Source organism: Cervus canadensis, chromosome 1 (genome assembly GCF_019320065.1).
Source record: "Cervus canadensis isolate Bull #8, Minnesota chromosome 1, ASM1932006v1, whole genome shotgun sequence".
Taxonomy (NCBI): Eukaryota; Metazoa; Chordata; class Mammalia; order Artiodactyla; family Cervidae; genus Cervus; species Cervus canadensis.
In genome coordinates, this window is record NC_057386.1 from 10,596,310 (window position 1) to 10,614,089 (window position 17,780).

Here is a 17,780-nt window from a genome sequence, read left to right on the forward strand (position 1 = left end):
GCTTGCTGTTCTCAGCCCAGAGGAAGGACACTGTGTCTGCTGAGTGTGGGAAAGGAGAAGATGGGTGGGAACCCTGGGCCCCCTTTTTTGATTTAAAAAATTTTTTTTAATTTTGATTAGAGGACAAATGCTTTACAATGCTGTGTTGGTTTCTGCCTCACAGCAATGTGAATCAGCTGTAAGTATACACATAGCCCCTCCCTCTTGAGCCTCCCTCCCAGCCCCTGCCCCCATCTTACCCATCTCTGTCCTCACAGAGTGCCAGGCTGAGCTCCCTGTGTTGTATAGCTATCTATTTTACACATGGTAATGTATATATTTTCAATGCTACTGTCTCAATTCACCCCACCCTCTCCTTACCTCCCTGTGTTCACAAGTTCTTTCTCTTGTGTCTCTATTCAGCTCAGTTCAGTCACTTAGTCATGTCCGACTCTCTGCGACCCCGTGAACCGCAGCATGCCAGGCCTCCCTGTCCATCACCAACTCTCAGAGTTTACCCAAACTCATGTCCATTAAGTTGATGATGTCATCCAACCATCTCATCCTCTGTTGTCCCCTTTTCCTCCTGCCCTCAATCTTTCCCAGCATCAGGGTCTTTTCAAATGAGTCAGCTCTTTGCATCAGGTGGCCAAAGTATTCGAGTTTCAGCTTCAACATCAGTCCTTCCAATGAATATTCAGGACTGATTTCCTTTAGGATGGATTGGTTGGATCTCCTTTCAGTCCAAGGAACTTTCAAGAGTCTTCTCCAACACCACAGTTGAAAAGCATCAATTCTTTGGCACTCAGCTTCCTTTATAGTCCAACTCTCACATATTTATTCAGTCATAAAGAACAATGAAGTCCTGACACACACTACCACACGGATAGGACTTGAAACGTGATGCACAGTGAAAGAAGATCACCCTGAAAAGGCCACGTTGTGTGAGATTCCAAGCCAGGCTTCAACAGCACCTGAACTGTGAACTTCCAGATGTTCAAGCTGGTTTTAGAAAAGGCAGAGGAACCAGAGATCAAATTGCCAACATCCGCTGGATCATCAAAAAAGCAAGAGAGTTCCAGAAAAACATCTATTTCTGCTTTATTGACTATGCCAAAGCCTTTGACTGTGTGGATCACAATAAACTGTGGAAAATTCTGAAAGAGATGGGAATACCAGACCACCTGACCCGCCTCTTGAGAAACTTATATGCAGGTCAGGAAGCAACAGTTAGAACTGGACATGGTAAAAAAAAAAGAACTGGACATGGAACAACAGACTGGTTCCAAATAGGGAAAGGAGTATATCAAGGCTGTATATTGTCACCCTGCTTATTTAACTTCTATGCAAAGTACATCATGAGAAATGCTGGGCAGGAAGAAGCACAAGCTGGAATCAAGATTGCCAAGAGAAAAATATCAATAACCTCAGATATGCAGATGACACCACCCTTATGGCAGCAAGTGAAGAAGAACTAAAGAGCCTCTTGATGAAAATGAAAGAGGAGAGTGAAAAAGCTGGCTTAAAACTCAACATTCAGATAACTAAGGTCATGGCATCTGGTCCCATCCCTTTATGGCAAATAGATGGGGAGACAGTGGAAACAGTGACAGACTTTATTTTGGGGCTCCAAAAGCACTGCAGATGGTGACTGCAGCCATGAAATTAAAAGACGCTTGCTCCTTGGGAGAAAAGTTATGACCAATCTAGACAGCATATTTAAAAGCAGAGACATTAATTTGCCAACAAAAGTCCGTTAGTCAAGGCTATGGTTTTTCCAATAGTCATGTCTGGATGTGAGAGTTGGACTATAAAGAAAGCTGAGTGCCAAAGAATTGATGCTTTTCAACTGTGGTGTTGGAGAAGACTCTTGAGAGTCCCTTGGACTGCAAGGAGATCCAACTAGTCCACCCTAAAGGAAATCAGTCCTGAATATTCATTGGAAGGACTGATGCTAAAGCTGAAATTCCAATACTTTGGCCACCTGATGGGAAGAGCTGACTCATTTGAAAAGACCCTGATGCTGGGAAAGATTGAAGGCGGGAGGAGAACGGGAGCCAGCACACGAGATCCCACCCATGACAAGGTCATGAGGAGAAGACCTGACAAGCAAGGCAGATCAGGACTTCAGGGATTTTGAAAAGCTGCCCCGGCGCTAACCTTAAAAATGATCTCTGTCTTTCTGATGCTTGCTATATTAGACTACTCCCTAATTTCTGTGACACAGGTAGAAGGCCTTCCCCGATCTCTCTCCAAACAGAATCAACTTAGAACTTTAATCAATATGTCCCCCGGACGGTGGTATCCTATAAGATTATCCAGGATGAAGCGAGTGTTTGAATTTAGACCCCTTTGCTGGCATTCTAGCCTGCTTGGCAAATGCGTACTAATGCACATGACTGCTCACAACACCTTAATCATAAACAGCATAAAGAACCTGATCACACAAAAGGCCCTAATAGGCACAGAGCCCTTCAGGGGTGAGGAAGCCGTATTAGAGAACACAAAAATATTATTCTAAAAGTGGTTATAGTTAAAGATTTAGAAAAATAAGAGTTTAGAATTGTTAATTTTAACCAAGAGTGCTAAGCAGAGGCTGCCTCACTGGAGCCGCAGAGTGTTTGTGTGGTAAACTTTTTAGATAAATTTAGCTGAGAACTTCTGCAAAAGGACTGACCTTTGTGTTCAATAAAGAATAGATTACGGAAAACAGCTTTGCATTCACCTAGGTCATAAAATGTCAATAGGCCTCCAGGCCAGAAGATAATGTACAAGACTCTCATAAACAAAGAAGTATGCAGAAAAACCCTGGTTTCATGAAGGACAAGCTGATGTAATGTTAAACTACCTTCCCCTTAGAAATGTACTAACTTAGGGTATATGTTGAAAAATAAAGCACAGCCAGACCCTGCTGCATACCCCTAGTCTGGTTTCTCTGTCTCTGTCTCTGTCTCTCTCTCACCGACGCCGTTCATCCTGAGGGTACCCCTGGATCCTGCTGAGGCTGGACCCCGGCAGACGACAGAGGATTAAATGGTTGGATGGCATCACCGACTCAGTGGACATGAGTTTAAGTAAACTCTGGGAGTTGGCGATGGACAGGGAAGCCTGGCGTGCTGCAGTCCATGGGGTCGCAAAAGGACTCGATTGAGCGACTGAAACTGAACTGAACTAAACTGAACAGGGCCTGGCTCCGGGTCCACTGGAGGGCGCCACTCGACCGGGAATTCCGGCCACACCCACGTGAGCTCCGCAGGGCCTGCCGAAGCGGGAGGGGCGGGACCCAGGACTACAGAAACGAAACCTTGCCTACAGGCGGCAGCGTGGGCTCGGGAGCCGCCTAGGTGAGAGCTGACAGGCCGGGCTGGGGTGCACAGTTGCAGGGCCGGGCGCGGGCACCTTGGCTGCAGGTCTCGAGGGGCGGAATGCGGGTTACAGGGAGGGATGCCGGTTTCCGTGAGTGCAGGGCGCAAGTTACCCCGGTTACGAGCTGTCCCACTGGTCAGAGTGCCATTCCTCTAGGTGCGAGAGGGTCCCACGGATCAGGGGTCCCGCCGAGTCTGGTCCTGGGTCGCGGCGGCCGGGCCCGAGGCACTGCCGGGGAGCGGCGCTTGCGCCCTGATGCGTCGTGTCCGGCCGCAGTCTGGGCCGGCCCCCTCCTAATCCGGGCGCCAAGTTTCGGTTTCTCCGCGGGTTCCCGGTCCATCCCGGCCCCGCGGGACAGTGCCGACCCTGCTCTCTGGCCGCGCGCAGCAGGTGGGCGCGGCGGGGCCCTAGCGCTTTCCCCGGGCCCCAGCGATGTTCGGGGGCGGGGCGGGGGGGCGCCCAGCATCTGGTTGGACTCCCTGCGGGGAAGTGCTGGGCTCCGGCTTTGAACTCAAGAGCACCCTAGTCTGGGAGAGGGCGCGGCCGGGGCTGATAGCGGACGGAGACCTCCAGACCGGGGGGCCTCTGCCTGTACCCAGAACTGAATCCTGGGCTTTCACTAATTGCAACAACGGGAAAGTGATGTTGGGAAAAATGCCCTTTATCTTTTATTTCACAGTAACTTTTACGAGACCGGGATCACTGCCCACATCACCGGGCCGTTCAGAGAGCAGGGTGCTCCTGACTTATCAGGGTTGCCTGACTCATCAGGGTTGTCTGTGGCCAGGGGCTGAAGGCCAAGTTGGCACCTCTTGGGTGATGGCCTTGACAACTGGGAGTGGGAGGTGGCCCTGGGGGAAGCCAGGGAAGGCTGAGAATGGGGGAGGGTTAGGTGGGGGCCACCACCTGGTTTTCTTTGGTGGTGGTTGGGGGGATGTGGCTGGAAAAAGGGGGAAGGAAAAAAGGAAACAGAGAATAGAGAAGTGTTGGTACCTGCGGTAACCCATAAGCCCGTGGTGCTGGGGAGAAACAGTAGGACACTCGAGTGAGGAATTCTGATCCCTGCTGTGAGTTTTCTGGTCTGTGTGGAAGCAGAGCTTTGGAGAGAGGGAAAGCACCTTAGGAGAGAGGACTGGGCCCTGGGGAGTCATCGAGAGTACAGTGATGGTTGTTTCAGGGGGCGTTGGGAGGGGGAGAAGGGAGGTGGGGATCAGGACCCTGAGGATAACCGCACACTTTGGGTGCTTTTGGTCCTGCTCTCCCCCTACCTAGCCCACCATCAGAGGGAGACCAAGTTGGTGGTGTCAGATGAAGTGAGGAGACGCAGGGGCCGCAGGAGGCTGGCAGACAGGGAGTTGTTGTCTGATGGGGCCCTTTGCTTGCCCTCCCAGCTGGGGAAGGAGCCGACTGGGCTGCTGCTCCAGCAGAATTCTTGGGTCTGAAGCCAACAGAAAAGGGTGACAGGTGGATCTTTGTGCCTCAAGAACCAAGATACGTGTCTCCACTCTCACCATGGATGAACTCAGTGGTCTCTGAAAGCTGGAGATTCTCAGCCTGAGTCCTGACCTTGCACATGACCCTGACCATGGTTTGCTGCCACCCCCACGGAGGGTGTTCAGAGGGCCAGATGGTCCGTAAGAAGAGTGTAGGCTTAGTAGATGGCAATTCCTGTTATTAGGAATCTTGACCACTGGCCCCGTTATTAAGAGGCCTGACTGCCATCCCCTGTAGCCCTGGGCTGCCCTGTGCAGGCTGGTTCCTTTGGCAGGCTCTGACTCAGCCATTTGCTGCCAGCATTTCTGCAGTGAGCCAGTTAGAGTCTGAGTCCCTTGCCTAGGGCATACAGCAGGTATCTGCAGTCTCTGCCTGCTCCCCTACTACCCCTAGTCTCCACTCAACTTGGCTCAGCTGAACTGGCTCCCAGTCTCAGCTGGATGGGGACGTTTTTAGGCTCACTGAGTGATGTCAGGAGGCTGGGAGGGGCAAGCCTGGCCCTGGTGGGGGCAGCAGAGAAGGAAGTGGGTGCTGCAGCCACATGGAAGGGGAGGTTGGGATGAGGCAGACTGGAGAACCCCTGGGGCGGTGATCAGACTAGGTTTCAATTGAGCACGGAGAACTGGGCCACCACAATTTCACTTTCTCAGAAAATGAAACTGAAGCAAGGCTGTGGTCACGTGACAGGTGGCGGGGTATAAAGCTGGCAGCCTCAAGCCTCTAGCTTCCAGATCTGCAGAAGCATGCCGGCCCCAGGAATTCCTCTCCCTGGAAGTGTGGAATGTCCTTCCTGTCGGCATATCTCCAAAGAGGAAGCCCCGAAGTTCTGCAGTGAGTGTGGACAGAGGCTGCTTCCTGCAGCCCCCGAAGGAGTACCAGGTAAGGCTCCGATGGGGCTGGGAGCCTGGTGCAGGTGGTGGGGAGGGCAGTTAGCTCAGTCCCTCTTCCATCCCTAGAAGTGGAGACCTTGACCAGCAGGCAGCCCAGGCTAGCAGGTCTTCTGTGATAGAGAATTGTTTCTAGAGGAAACTTTCCTTAGAAATACAGTTTTATCTAGTCCTTTGCTGAAAGCATCTGTCACTTTTTAAAGAATTTCAGTTTCATTTCTTGGAGAGAACTTGGAGTTTCCTTTCTCCTTAGGGAATGACAAGTGTTGGGCTGAGCTGAGGGATCTTAGCGGTTTTCAGAGGATGCTGTATAAAGTGGCATCCCAGGCCCCCCTGGTGGGCGAGGGGCCCCCGCAGCTTGCACAGGCGCCTTCCTGATGAGGGGTGGCTCATGGGCGCATGAAGGAGGACCCGTGTCAGGTGGCCCTCACCTGCTGACTCTGGTGGGTCCTTGATTCTCTTGATGCCTGGGACATTGGACTGTCTCCCTGCTCCTTCTAGTACATGCTAGACATGCTCTGACCACAGGACCTTTGCACTGCCTGGTCCCTCGACTGGAACACACCTTTTCGTAGAGGGCAGCACAACTTCCCGTATCCCTGCCTTCCAATCTTTGCTCAAGTGTCTCCTCTTCTGGAGGCCCACTCTGACCACCCAGTTGCAAACTGCGCCTGCCCTGCCCCTTCACTCCGAACTGCACTTCCCCAGGCTGTTTGTCCCAGTGGCACTTGGATGACACCATGGTGGGTCTTCAGAGACCTTTGCTGTCTCATTCACTGCTTTATCCCAAGTCTCCCGAATGTTGCCTGGAACACAGTAGGTGCTCAATAAATAATTGCTGAGTGAATTGAAGGAGGTGCAGTTTGAATCAGGGGTGAGATAGACGCCCCCCAGTTCTTTTAATTGGTTCTGTTTTGGCTGCATTTGTACAAAGTGCTCCTGTTACAGATGCACTCTTTGGACTGTGAGAGGTATGGAGAGGTGGCCACTTTTTGTTGCACTTTTTGTTGTTGCCTTTTTAATTGATTTCTTCTCGTTGCTAATCCTTTCGGAGGAGCTTGGTGGGCAGCCAGGTGTTCACTCTGATCAATTCCTGGTCCAGATGTTGAATCATGGCATGGCATGGCATGGCTGAAGTTTTGGTATCCAGTTGTAATTTCCCACCTTCCAGAGCTCCCCACCCTGGTCACTAGAACATCTGCCTGACTAGGGGGTCTTGGGAGGAGGGGTCTTTGGGACCTCAGAAACTAAAAGCACAAATAAAACCAATACCAATCAGCTAACCTGTGATTTGCCCAGTGCTATGCTCAATATTGAGGGAGGAGCTATCATCAATCCCCATTTTACAAATGCCAAGAGTGAAGCAAGAAGAGGTTAAGTAACTGTTCACAGTCCCACAGCTAGCAACTGGTAGAGAAAAGATTTAGAACTCAGGAGCCAGAGCCAGTTCCCTAGAAGGAAGTTGTGGTTGAGGTCTTGTTGGCCTTAGCATCGTCGGGGAAGGAGTTTTCCTCTTCCCTTCTAGGTCCTTTTGGCTTGTCTAAGAATTAAATTGATATGAGATGGATTAACAGGAGAAAATTAGGGCTTCTTTTGAGTCTCAAGTCCTGTGGCTGGCGCCTCCTGAGACTCACCCCTTTGGGAAAGTCAACAGGAAATCTCACTCCTCCTGGCCTCCCTTCAATTTTGTGCGAGGGGCTTTCACAGGGCTGCTAAGAGCAATTGGTGTGTTTTCCAACACAATAGGGGAAAAAAAGCCTTATCTGAGAACACCAGGTCATCTAGGATCTTGCATATCCAGGCAGGTAGGGAGAGCAGGCAAGACAGCTGTCCACCTCGGCCCAGTCAGAGGTCATTCTGGAGCCCCTGCCCTTAGAAGGGCTTGGTCACTACCAAAGTGGACAGCCCGTACCTCTGAGATGCTTGGCATCTCTGCCAGTCCCAGGGGCAAAGGCTGTGAGAGCTTTTGGGAGCTGGTCGGCTTCTAGGTTGCCTGCTTATCCTCTGTGAGCACAGTGAGTGCTAAACAGGGCCATTGTCCTTAGGGCTGGGTCACTGGGGGTGGTCCCTCACCCATCGCTGGGGGTGGGAGGGGAGGACCTGGGCCGTGGTCACTCTTGTGGGGCACACAGTAGGGCTGAGGACCTGGGTGTTGAATGAGATTGTCAGTTTCCTTCTTCTGTCCCCCACCCACTTCCTGCCGGCTTCTCTGCTTCTCTCACCCAGCCAAGCCTCTTCCATACATACAGGAATGGAAACTGAAACCACACTGCTAGGAGGCTTGGCTGCTGAAGGGATTATCTCCACCTTTTAGCCATTTGTAGGTCTGCCAGGCCGGGAGCTCTGGGCATCCTGGACACTGGCCTCCCTCTGGTGCTGCGGGTGCAAGTTCCTCGCGAACTTGAGCAGAGCTTGGAGCCAGAAGCTGTGGTGCAGCTTCCTGGAGGTACCCAGGACGACTGAATCTGAGGGGAGTGAGAGGCCGCCTAGATAAGGATGTGAAAGTGAAACATGAAACCCAAGTTCTGTTCATGGAGCTAAAGAATGAATTCTGCAAACTAGCAAAATCATACAGGCAAAGTTTATTTTTAGAAGACAGAGATGCAAAGCCCTCATCATAGACATTGAGAGGGGGTGAAGAACCTCCCAAAAGGCAAGGATTACAGCAGTTTCGTATCTTTACTAGTATTGATCTGTACATTTTTTGTTGGCTCATGACTTTAATATACGTCCTTTCAGACCAATTAGTTTAAATGGCACAGTGTCCAGTTTGTCATTTTTATAGCTTTCTTGGATCCCCCAGTTTCTCAGTTTTTCCAGACATTTCAGCACCATCCCTCGACCCTTTCTCAAGACCCCTGACCATTATTTAGGGGCTAGATGTATGTTTACGAGCTAATTGTCTACCTGGAGTTTTTCTTCTAAATAAACTGGACAGCAGTTAATGATTGTCTTGTCCTGGATTTGAAGGTTTTGTGATCCTCCAGACCAGGGAGGCATTCCTCTGAATGCCTGGAAATTGGAACAAAGAGTGAGACGCGTACTTGAGAAGAGAAAAATTGAAATTTAAAAAAAAAAAAAGAGAAGAGAAATTGAGGTCTCAAAGTCTTATACTGTCTAACAATTTCTGCCTCAAAAGGAGAGTGTGTGAAGAGTTCGGGGCCACCCTGGGCATAGGTGGAGGGTGGCTGACTTTGCCAAGGGTGATGTGTATCTGGTCTGCGGTGGAGGGCTTCCAATGTCAGTAGGTCCAACAGGGCAGTGGGTAGCAGGTGGTCAGGAGGCCCCCACCACCCCAGTTCCCCACTGTTCTCACAGGTGCCCCAGGGTATGCAAGTGCGACTTCCTCCTTGAGTGCTAAAAGATTATTTTTTGGAAGGGACGTGGTTTCTGGGAAATGTATTTTTCCTTATATTTTCTGCATTTCCAAGTTTTTCTTGTTGATGTTTTTATAACAGAAAACAACAAGATAAGCAGCCCGAGACCCCACAGGAGTCCGGGAAGGGTTGAGAGCCACTGGGGAAGCTCCAGAGGCAGCCGCTGTGGGAGAGGGTCAGTCCCTTGGGGTTCGGGTGTGACTGTGGAGGGCTCACTGGTTAGAGAAAGAGCCACCTGCCTGCCACCACTCGTGGGTCCAAAGATGTGGCCACACTTGGTTTCTGTGGCTGCCTGCACTGGCCGTCGAATTTGTGCTGCAAGGGAGCAGAACATCTCCCTCTTCCCTCCTAAATTCTTTGGCTGTTCAACAATTAAATTGATAAGAGACAGATTCACATTTCATATGTATAGGAGCCCCATAAAAATTTGAGACCCAAAAGGCAGCCAGGTAATTAGAGCTTCTATAACATCCTGACTTAAGGAGCCTGCTAGGATCTGGGGCTGCAAAGAAGAGGGCTTTTCACTGGGAGGCAGAAGAGACTTTTGGAAAATAGAGGTTGCTCTGTTATGTAGATAAGTTTCTTGGTTAAAAGCTGTCTATAGTAATGGCTCTCTTCCTGTTATAGACCCCCTTTCTGATGTAAATTTAAAACACTGAGGGGGAGTTCAAGAGCTTTTCTTAAATCTGCTGAGTTTTCATTGCCTTCAGCAGGAAATAACCCTGGATGCTAAAGTAGCTTGTTTTGAGGTGGGAAATTCTGCTCCCCTTCAATGTCCACCACATCTGACCCAGGGGCTGTCAGGTGGTGGGAGGAGTGGGTGGGCTGGGAGAATTGCATTGTTCTATGTAGTGGTTTTAATTTTTTTTAAGTGTGATAAAATATTTAAAAACAAGTGATGGGAGAGATGATCACAAACTGAGATATGGGGAAGTCATTGCGGCTTATGCATGATTCAGCCTGAACTCTGTGTGAACTGGAACAGCCTGACTCATGGCCTGTCAAACATGCCTCACACATGTGCTTTAACTGTTAGGAACAATGCTTTGAAGATAGGGATCAATGCCCCCTGTGCTGTGGTGTCCACGTCAACAATGCCCACAAACTTGAGGTTCCCTTTACAGACACCGGGGTCATGCTGACTTGCTGTGTACGTGATAACCTCCTTCACGGATGTCCCCTCTCATATTTGGTGTATGTCCTTTGTTCTGACAAGGTGTAAAACTGAAGACCAGGCTTCAGCGGAGCAGTTCCTCAGAACTATTGAGAGGCTGCCACCTGGGCTGTAGTCCTTAGTTTTGCTTGAATAAAACTCTCTTCTAGAGGGCTTCCCTGGTGGCTCAGTGGTAAAGGATCCACCTGCCATTGCAGGAGACATGGATTCACAATCCCTGGGTTGGGAAGAGAAGGTCCCCTGGGGAAGGAAATGGCAACTCACTCCAGTATCCTTGCCTGGGAGATCCCATGGACAGCGGAGCCTGGCAGGCTACAGTCCATGGGGTCACAGAATAGTTGCACACAACGTAGTGACTGAACAACAACAATTCCTTATTATAGATTGATTATTATTTGCATTAATGCACAAAATTTACCAAATTAAACATATTTTAAGTGGACAATTGAGAAATATGACTGGAATATTTCCTGACATAAATAAAGAAGTCACAGTCACCAGCAGTTGCAGCCACTGTGAATGGTGAGCTGGTGAGCCCTGAGGGAACCCAGGAAGGAAAGAATACCTGCTACCTAGCAGCCATCATCGGACAGGACTGAAGCGACTTAGAAGCAGCAGCAACAGCAGCCATCAGACTGTAGCCACTCCCTGCGGTGGGCCCTGAGGAACTCTGGATGTGAAAACAAGATACTGGCCCCAGATGCTGAGTCACCTATCAAATGAATGATTTCAGTGAGCCCAGATATTTGCATCTTCCCATATATAGAAAAGTGCTAAATTTCTTAACTTGGGTTACCTGGTTTTCTTTAATTAGCAATAATCTTTTGATGTTGAGGCTCCCTGCCCTTTGTTGCAAAGTTTCTGTGTCACCTGGCTCCTCCCCTTGCCTCCTTGGAGCAGTTCTCGTGGGACAACTTGAGATCCTGTCTCAGGGGCTTGAAGTCCTAAGAATTCCCACTGAATAAAACACATAACTCTCAATATTTAGGTTAGAGTACTTTTTTTATTTTTTAGATAATTTATTTATTTGGCTGTGTCAGGCTCAGTAGTTGTGGTGTGGGCTTAGTTGCTCCAAGGCACGTGGGGATGTTCCTTCCCCAACCAGGAATAGAACCTGCATCCCCTGCATTGCAAGGTGAATTCTTAACCACTGGACCACCAGGGAACTTCAAGGTTTTGAATTTTTTTTTTCAGTTGACACAGTTGAGTGGCATTAGGCACATTCACATTGTTGTGCAACCAGTCACCACCATCCATCTCTAGAACTTCTTCCTGTTTTCACACAGAAACTCTGTCCCCATTAGACACTAACCTCCCTCCCCCAACCCCAACCCCTGGCATCTGCCATCCTACTTTCTGTCCCTGTGACTTTGACTGCTCTGCTGTGACTGCTCTAGGGAACCTCATATGAAAGCTTGAGGTATGTGGAATTTTCTTTAGGCTTCAGGACAAGGCAGCTGCAGGGAGGGGTGGGGATTGCTGTGGGAGGGTGGGGGAAGCAGACTCAGAGCTGCTGCTGGGGTTCATTTGGGAGCCCAGAAGTGGAGTCTGTGCAGCTGACTGATTTAGGTTGAACTATTTCTGTAGCAGTGATTTCAGGCTGCCTATGAGGTCCCTGCCCTCCTCCCCCATTCATGGGTTGATCAGCCATTAACCAGATTTGGGGATCTGACTCCCTTAGCACTGTCTGGACACCTGTGTGTCTGTTCCCATCCGTCTGCAGGGATGCTTCAGGGTGGGTCATGCTGCCTAATGTGCATGCACCCCGTGAGCCCGTACTTCATGAGGCAGGGACAGGAATTTTCTCTGGTTCAGCCACAGTCCTGAGGAAAGGACGGTGGCCATGTCACTGTCCCCAGGGCCTATCCTGGCCTCTGAGCCTGGATTCAAATCCTGCTCCCCACCTTGCCAACTGGGGGCCTGAGAAGGTCACAGCGTGGCTGTGAGTACTTGATGGGTTAACATGCAGAGTGCTCAGAAGAGATTCTTAAGTTTTGCTCTTACTGAATCCGGCTAGTTTCCTTTTTATATTGATAAGTGTAGAAGTAATACATGCTGGTATGAATAACCCATATGTTACGACGGGAGGGTATGAAAAATGGTAACCCCCTCAGCTTACCCCCAGCCCAGATCCTTCACACCCTTATGAACACAACACTTAACTGTTTGGTGTGTCACCTTCCAGATGTTTCCTCCACGTGGTGGAAAACTGATGCGCCCTGCTTCCATCATGTGGCACTGTGCCATGGCCTCTAGTGAGACTGGCCTCACCTCTGCCACGCAGGAGCCAGTCCTATCCTGGACTCCTGTTCTGCCATAAATGCACATGGCTGGGCTGGATGCTGGCAAGGGGTCTGCCCCTGGTGCCAGTGTGTCTCAAGGACAAGCTCCAAGGCACAGCCTTGTGCATTTACAATGGAAACCTTCAAGTCCACAAGGCTTCCCCCAGCCTCTCCTCTGCAGGCTCTTCGAGGTTTCATCTCCAGCCACACCAGCGTGTCTAGCTTTGGGCCAGTCAGATTGGTCAAAGGGGGTACCTCTTGGGTTTTATTGCTACTTCCTTGATTGGTAGGGTAAATAAGTGTCTTCTCAAAGGTTAAGAGCTCACTTATAATTCCTTTTCTTTGAACTACCTGTTTTCTTTGGGGAATTCCCTTTTTTTAAAGTTACTCTTATTGATTTTTCAGTCACTGGGGCTGTTTGTATTGGAGATGACCGGACACCCAGCTCCCCGCTTCCTCAGCGGGATGCGTGCACTGGGCCTCACACACTCACTTCCAGACTGAGGGAGTCAGGTCTCTGCACAGCTCTGCATCTGTCTCAGGTCCCGGCGGCCCTGCTTTGTCCTCAGGCTGCTGCCTTCATGGAGGCAAACTAGTTGATTCCAAGCACAGGGTCTGTTTGTCTGACCAGAAGGAAGGAGTTGATGGGTCAGAAATGCCAGTAACCAGCCCTGGACCCCTGCTGTACTTCTGCCAATGACTGGAACTGGAGAAATGCCAGGTTCTGATTGGATCAGTCTAATGGGGGCCCCACCCCCTGCAGTGGAGGCTGGTGGAAGAGAGAGGAGGTCAGCATGCCCACAGTTTATCAAAGGACAGTGGCCCTCGCTGTCGTGTGTTACAAATATCCTCCCAGTTTTATTTAGTTCTTTGGCCTTAAGTTTCATTTGTAGATGAACCTTAGATGTTTGTAGATGTTTAATATATTTGTTCAGTTCAGTTAAGTCGCTCAGTCATGTCCAGCGCTTTGCGACCCCATGGACTGTAGCACGCCCGGGTTCCCTATCCATTACCAACTCCGAAGCTTGCTCAGGCTCATGTCCATAGAGTCAGTGATGCCATTCAACCATCTCATCCTCTGTCATCCCCTTCTCCTGTCTTCAATCTTTCCCAGCATCAGGGTCTTTACAAATGAGTCAGTTTTCCTCAGGTGGCCAAAGTACTGGAGTTTCAGCTTCAGCATCAGTGCTTCCAATGAATATTCAGGACTGATTTCCTTTAGGATTGACTGATTTGATCTCCTTGCAGTCCAAAGGACTCTCAAGAGTCTTCTCCAACACCACAGTTTAAAAGGATGAATTCTTTGGCGTTCAGCTATCTTTATAGTCCAACTCTCACATCCATACATAACTACTAGAAAACCTATGGCTTTGACTAGGCAGACCTCTGTTGCCAAAGTAATGTCTCCTGTCTGCTTTTTAATATGCTGTCTAGGTTGGTCATAGCTTTTCTTCCAAGGAGCAAGTGTTCATTTTATGGCTGCAGTCACCATCTGCAGTGATTTTGGAGCCCCAAAATGAAGTCTGTCACTGTTTCCACTGTCTCCCCATCTATTTCCCATGAAGTGATGGGACCATATGCCATCATCTTAGTTACCTGAATGTTGAGTTTTAAGCCAACTTTTTCATTCTCCTCTTTCACTTTCATCAAGAGGCTCTTTAGTTCTTCTTCACTTGCTGCCATAAGGGTGGTGTCATCTGCATATCTGAGGTTATTCGTATTTCGCCCAGCAGTCTTGTTCCCAGCTTGTGCTTCATCCAGCCTGGCATTTCGCATGGTGTACACTCTTGCCCACCCGACAGCAGAAATTGTACCAGGCTTGGCTCACTGTAGCCAAGACAGCACCTTGAGTGGGGAGAGGACTAATCTTGAACAGCGGTCATGGGAGGAGTCCAAGTTTTCCCTTGGGGCTTTCACTTGTTTTTCTGAGATGTGACCCATGTGCATCTGCCTTTGTAGGTCCTCAGAGCAACCTCAAGGAAACATCGGCCCCAGAGGGAGAAATGGAGTGTGGACAGGAGCTGAAGGAAGAAAGCAGCTCCTCCTTGTCCCTGGGCTCAGGTGATTGGCAAGAAAACCCAGATGAGCCCCGTTCGAATGACTCACGGCAAACCAAGCGAGTGAGTGTCTGGCCCCTGGGGAAGTGGGTCTGGGAGGTGTGGTTCTGCCCATCTCCTAGCTTTGCAAGGACGCTGTTTCCTGCTGTGGTTTCATTAATGGCTGAACAAGTGTCCCTACAGCATCCTCTCCAGCACAGCTTCACTTCACTGCTGCCCAGATGTTGGCCCCTGCATGCTGGGCTGCGGCAGAGAGCCCCTTCTGTGCCTGATTTTTGTAGGGTCTCTGCATCCCCATCCCTTTTTCTCCCACCATACCCAGCATGTTGTGTCTCCCAGATGCTGTGGCAGGGCTGCATCTGGGTGTCTGAGCTTCTGCCACGTGGGTGTCTGTCTCTGCTCTGGGTATTTTGCATGGACCAGACAGTTCCTAAGGTGCCTCCAGGCTCTGGGGAAATGGAGGTGCTCTGGAAATGCTGCCATTCCTCAATGGGGAAGCTGAGCCGTCTTGTCTCCCTATAAGTGTCAGACCCAAAGAGAGTGTCTCCTGAGTGAGTGGCCAGGCAGGAGCCCAGGTGAGTCTTGCAGAGAGTTGCCTGACAGATTCAAGACAGATTCATCCTTTTGGATGAGCGAGAGCTCCCCACACCACAGTCCAGTCTGTCCAGACCTAAGCAGCCGGCTCTGTTCCCAGGTTTCTTGGAGGACTGAGAGGGACGTTGTCTCTCTGCCTAGTTGGGCTAGTTTCCTATGTGGTCCTTTGTTGTTCCTTGTTGTTGGGTGGTGGGGGAGGTGCTGCAGCTGGCAGTATTGTGGCCTCTTGTGGGTGTGTGTGCATGCCTGTGTGAGAATGTGCACATGTTCGAGTGTGTGTGTGCACAAAGTATGTGTGTGGTATATGCATGTGTGAGTGTGTGTGGTAATTGTGAGTGTGTGGTAATTGTGAGTGTGTGTGAGTGTTTCATTCTCCTTGGACACTAATCCTGTCCAGAGCAGGATGGCCAGCTTTGAGCCTGGGCCACGTGGGACACAAATTTTGGGTAAACTTTTTTTTGTAGTTCCTTTTTCAAATTTATTTTTTATTTATTAAAAATTTTTTTTTTTTACTGGAGTATAATTGCTTTGCAAAGTTGTACTAGTTTCTGTTGTATAATGAAAGGAATCGCCTATATGTATACATATATCCCCTCCCACCCACCCCCATCCCACCCATCTAGGTCATCATAGAGCACCAAGCTGAGCTCCCTGTTCTAGCCTGCAGGTTCCCACTAGCGATCTGTTTTACACATGGGTAGTGTATTTATTGTCAAATCTAGTCTCCCAGTCCATCCCGCCCTCCGCTTCCCTTCCCCTGTGTCCCCGTGTTCATTCTCTACGTCTGTGTCTCTATTCCTGCCCTGGAACTAGGTTCATCTGTACCATTTCCCTAGATTCTACATAACATGCATTAATGTAACAATATTTCTTTTTCTCTTTCTGACTTACTTCACTCTGGATAAGAGACTCTAGGTCCATTCACACCTGTAGGAATGACCCAGTTTTGTTCCTTTTCGTGTCTGAGTAGTATTCCATTGTATATCTCTACCACGTCTTCCTCATCCTTTCACCTGTCAATAGTCCTAGAGGTTATCTCCATATCCTGGCTGTTGTAAATACTTTAAAAGTGAGTATCAAGGAATACACACTATTAGGAAGTATTTGACACTGTGATTGAAAACAGTATTGAGCCCAGCAGGATTAGAGCTTTTTTAAACCTTGATTGAGTAAGTTTAAGGTTCTCTTGGAAGGAAAAATGGGCAAGAATAACCAAGAAAACTGTTAAAAAGAAATGCCTAAAGTGGGACTTGCTGTATTAGATGAACAAAAACATGTTTCAAAGCCAGTCATTAAAACAGTGACTCTTGGGAAGAGTCAATGTACCAGAAATGCAACCCAGAAACAGACCCTAATGTGTATAATGACAGCTGGAAAAAATATATATAAATATTTATCTGACCCATGAATGGGGAAGATTTTCTAGTAATTAAAGCAAAGGGTAAAAATACAAACAAAAGATTGGTATATTTGACTATAGAAAAAGTCTTAAAAGAATTAAAAACTTTGTATAATGAGCACAAATGAAGAGTAAACAGTTTAGGAAAATAGGCGTTTACATATTTGTATGTAACTAAAAGGGCTTTCCAGGTAGCTGAGCAGTAAAGAATCTGCCTGCAATGCAGGAGCTACAGGAGACGGAGCCTCAGTCCCTGGGTTGGGATGATTCCCTGAAGGAGGGCATGGCAACCCACTCCGGTTTTCTTGCCTAGAGAATCTCATGGACAGAGGAGCCTGGTGGGCTACACTCCATAGGGTCACAAAGAGTTGGATATGACTGAAATGACATGACTTAGCATGCACATGCACATAAAAAGATTTGTATTTACATAGAAATATTTTAAAATTAAGAGTGAGTTGCCTTAATATGTCAAAAGCTCTTAGAAATCAAATAGAAAACAGTAACCTACCCAATAGAAAGATGACTAGCAATTGATATAGTCCACAATAGAGAAGATAGAAATGGCCATTAAACATACAACTGTCCCACCTCTGAAATCAAACACTCAAAATTAAAAGAGCTGAAAGGTTTTATATTAAACTTATCAAATTAAAAAATGGATTAAAAGTCAGCATTTGCAACAATGGGGTAGGTTTTTTGCTACATGTGAGTGTCATGTGGTAGGACCCCTAGTAAAGCAGGTACCCTTTGACCTGTTCTGCTTCTCTGCTGTCATTATAAGAAAATATCCTTAAGCATGTGAGGGTTTAGTAGAGGATTTTATCACAGCCTTAGAGTGTGTGTGTGTGTGTGTGTGTCTGTGTGTGTCTGTGTGTTTAGTATTTATTTATTTACTTTTGGGTGCATTGGGCCTTTGTTGCTATGCACGGGCTTTCTCTAGTTGCAGAGAGTCAGGGCTATTCTCCAGTTGCGGTGCACAGGCTTCTTGTTGCAGTGGCTTCTCTTGTTGCAGAGCATGTGCTCTAGGGCTTCAGAAGTTGCAGCACATGGGCTCAGTAGTTGTGATTCATAGGCTTAGCTGTCCTGTGGCATGTGGGATCCTCCTGGACCAGGGATCGAACCGGTGTCCCCTGTATTGCAAGGCAGATTTTTAACCACTGGACCACCA

At 48.7% G+C, this 17,780-nt stretch overlaps 1 protein-coding gene across 4 annotated transcripts in view; it reads left to right on the top strand.

The window, feature by feature from the left end:
• Positions 1-3,215: 3,215 nt before the first annotated feature.
• RNF213 (ring finger protein 213) overlaps positions 3,216-17,780 on the top strand; it is a 132,155-nt gene continuing 117,590 nt past the window's right edge. For 2 of the 4 annotated variants that reach the window (XM_043462747.1, XM_043462765.1), the window contains exons 1-3: positions 3,657-3,735; positions 5,527-5,718; positions 14,519-14,679. In XM_043462747.1, the coding sequence (XP_043318682.1) occupies positions 5,583-5,718; positions 14,519-14,679 (297 nt within the window). In that variant the 5' untranslated portion in view covers positions 3,657-3,735; positions 5,527-5,582. Of the gene's footprint in view, positions 3,324-3,656; positions 3,736-5,526; positions 5,719-14,518; positions 14,680-17,780 lie in introns of those variants that run through there. The other 2 variants (XM_043462756.1, XM_043462770.1) reach the window with 2 other exon arrangements.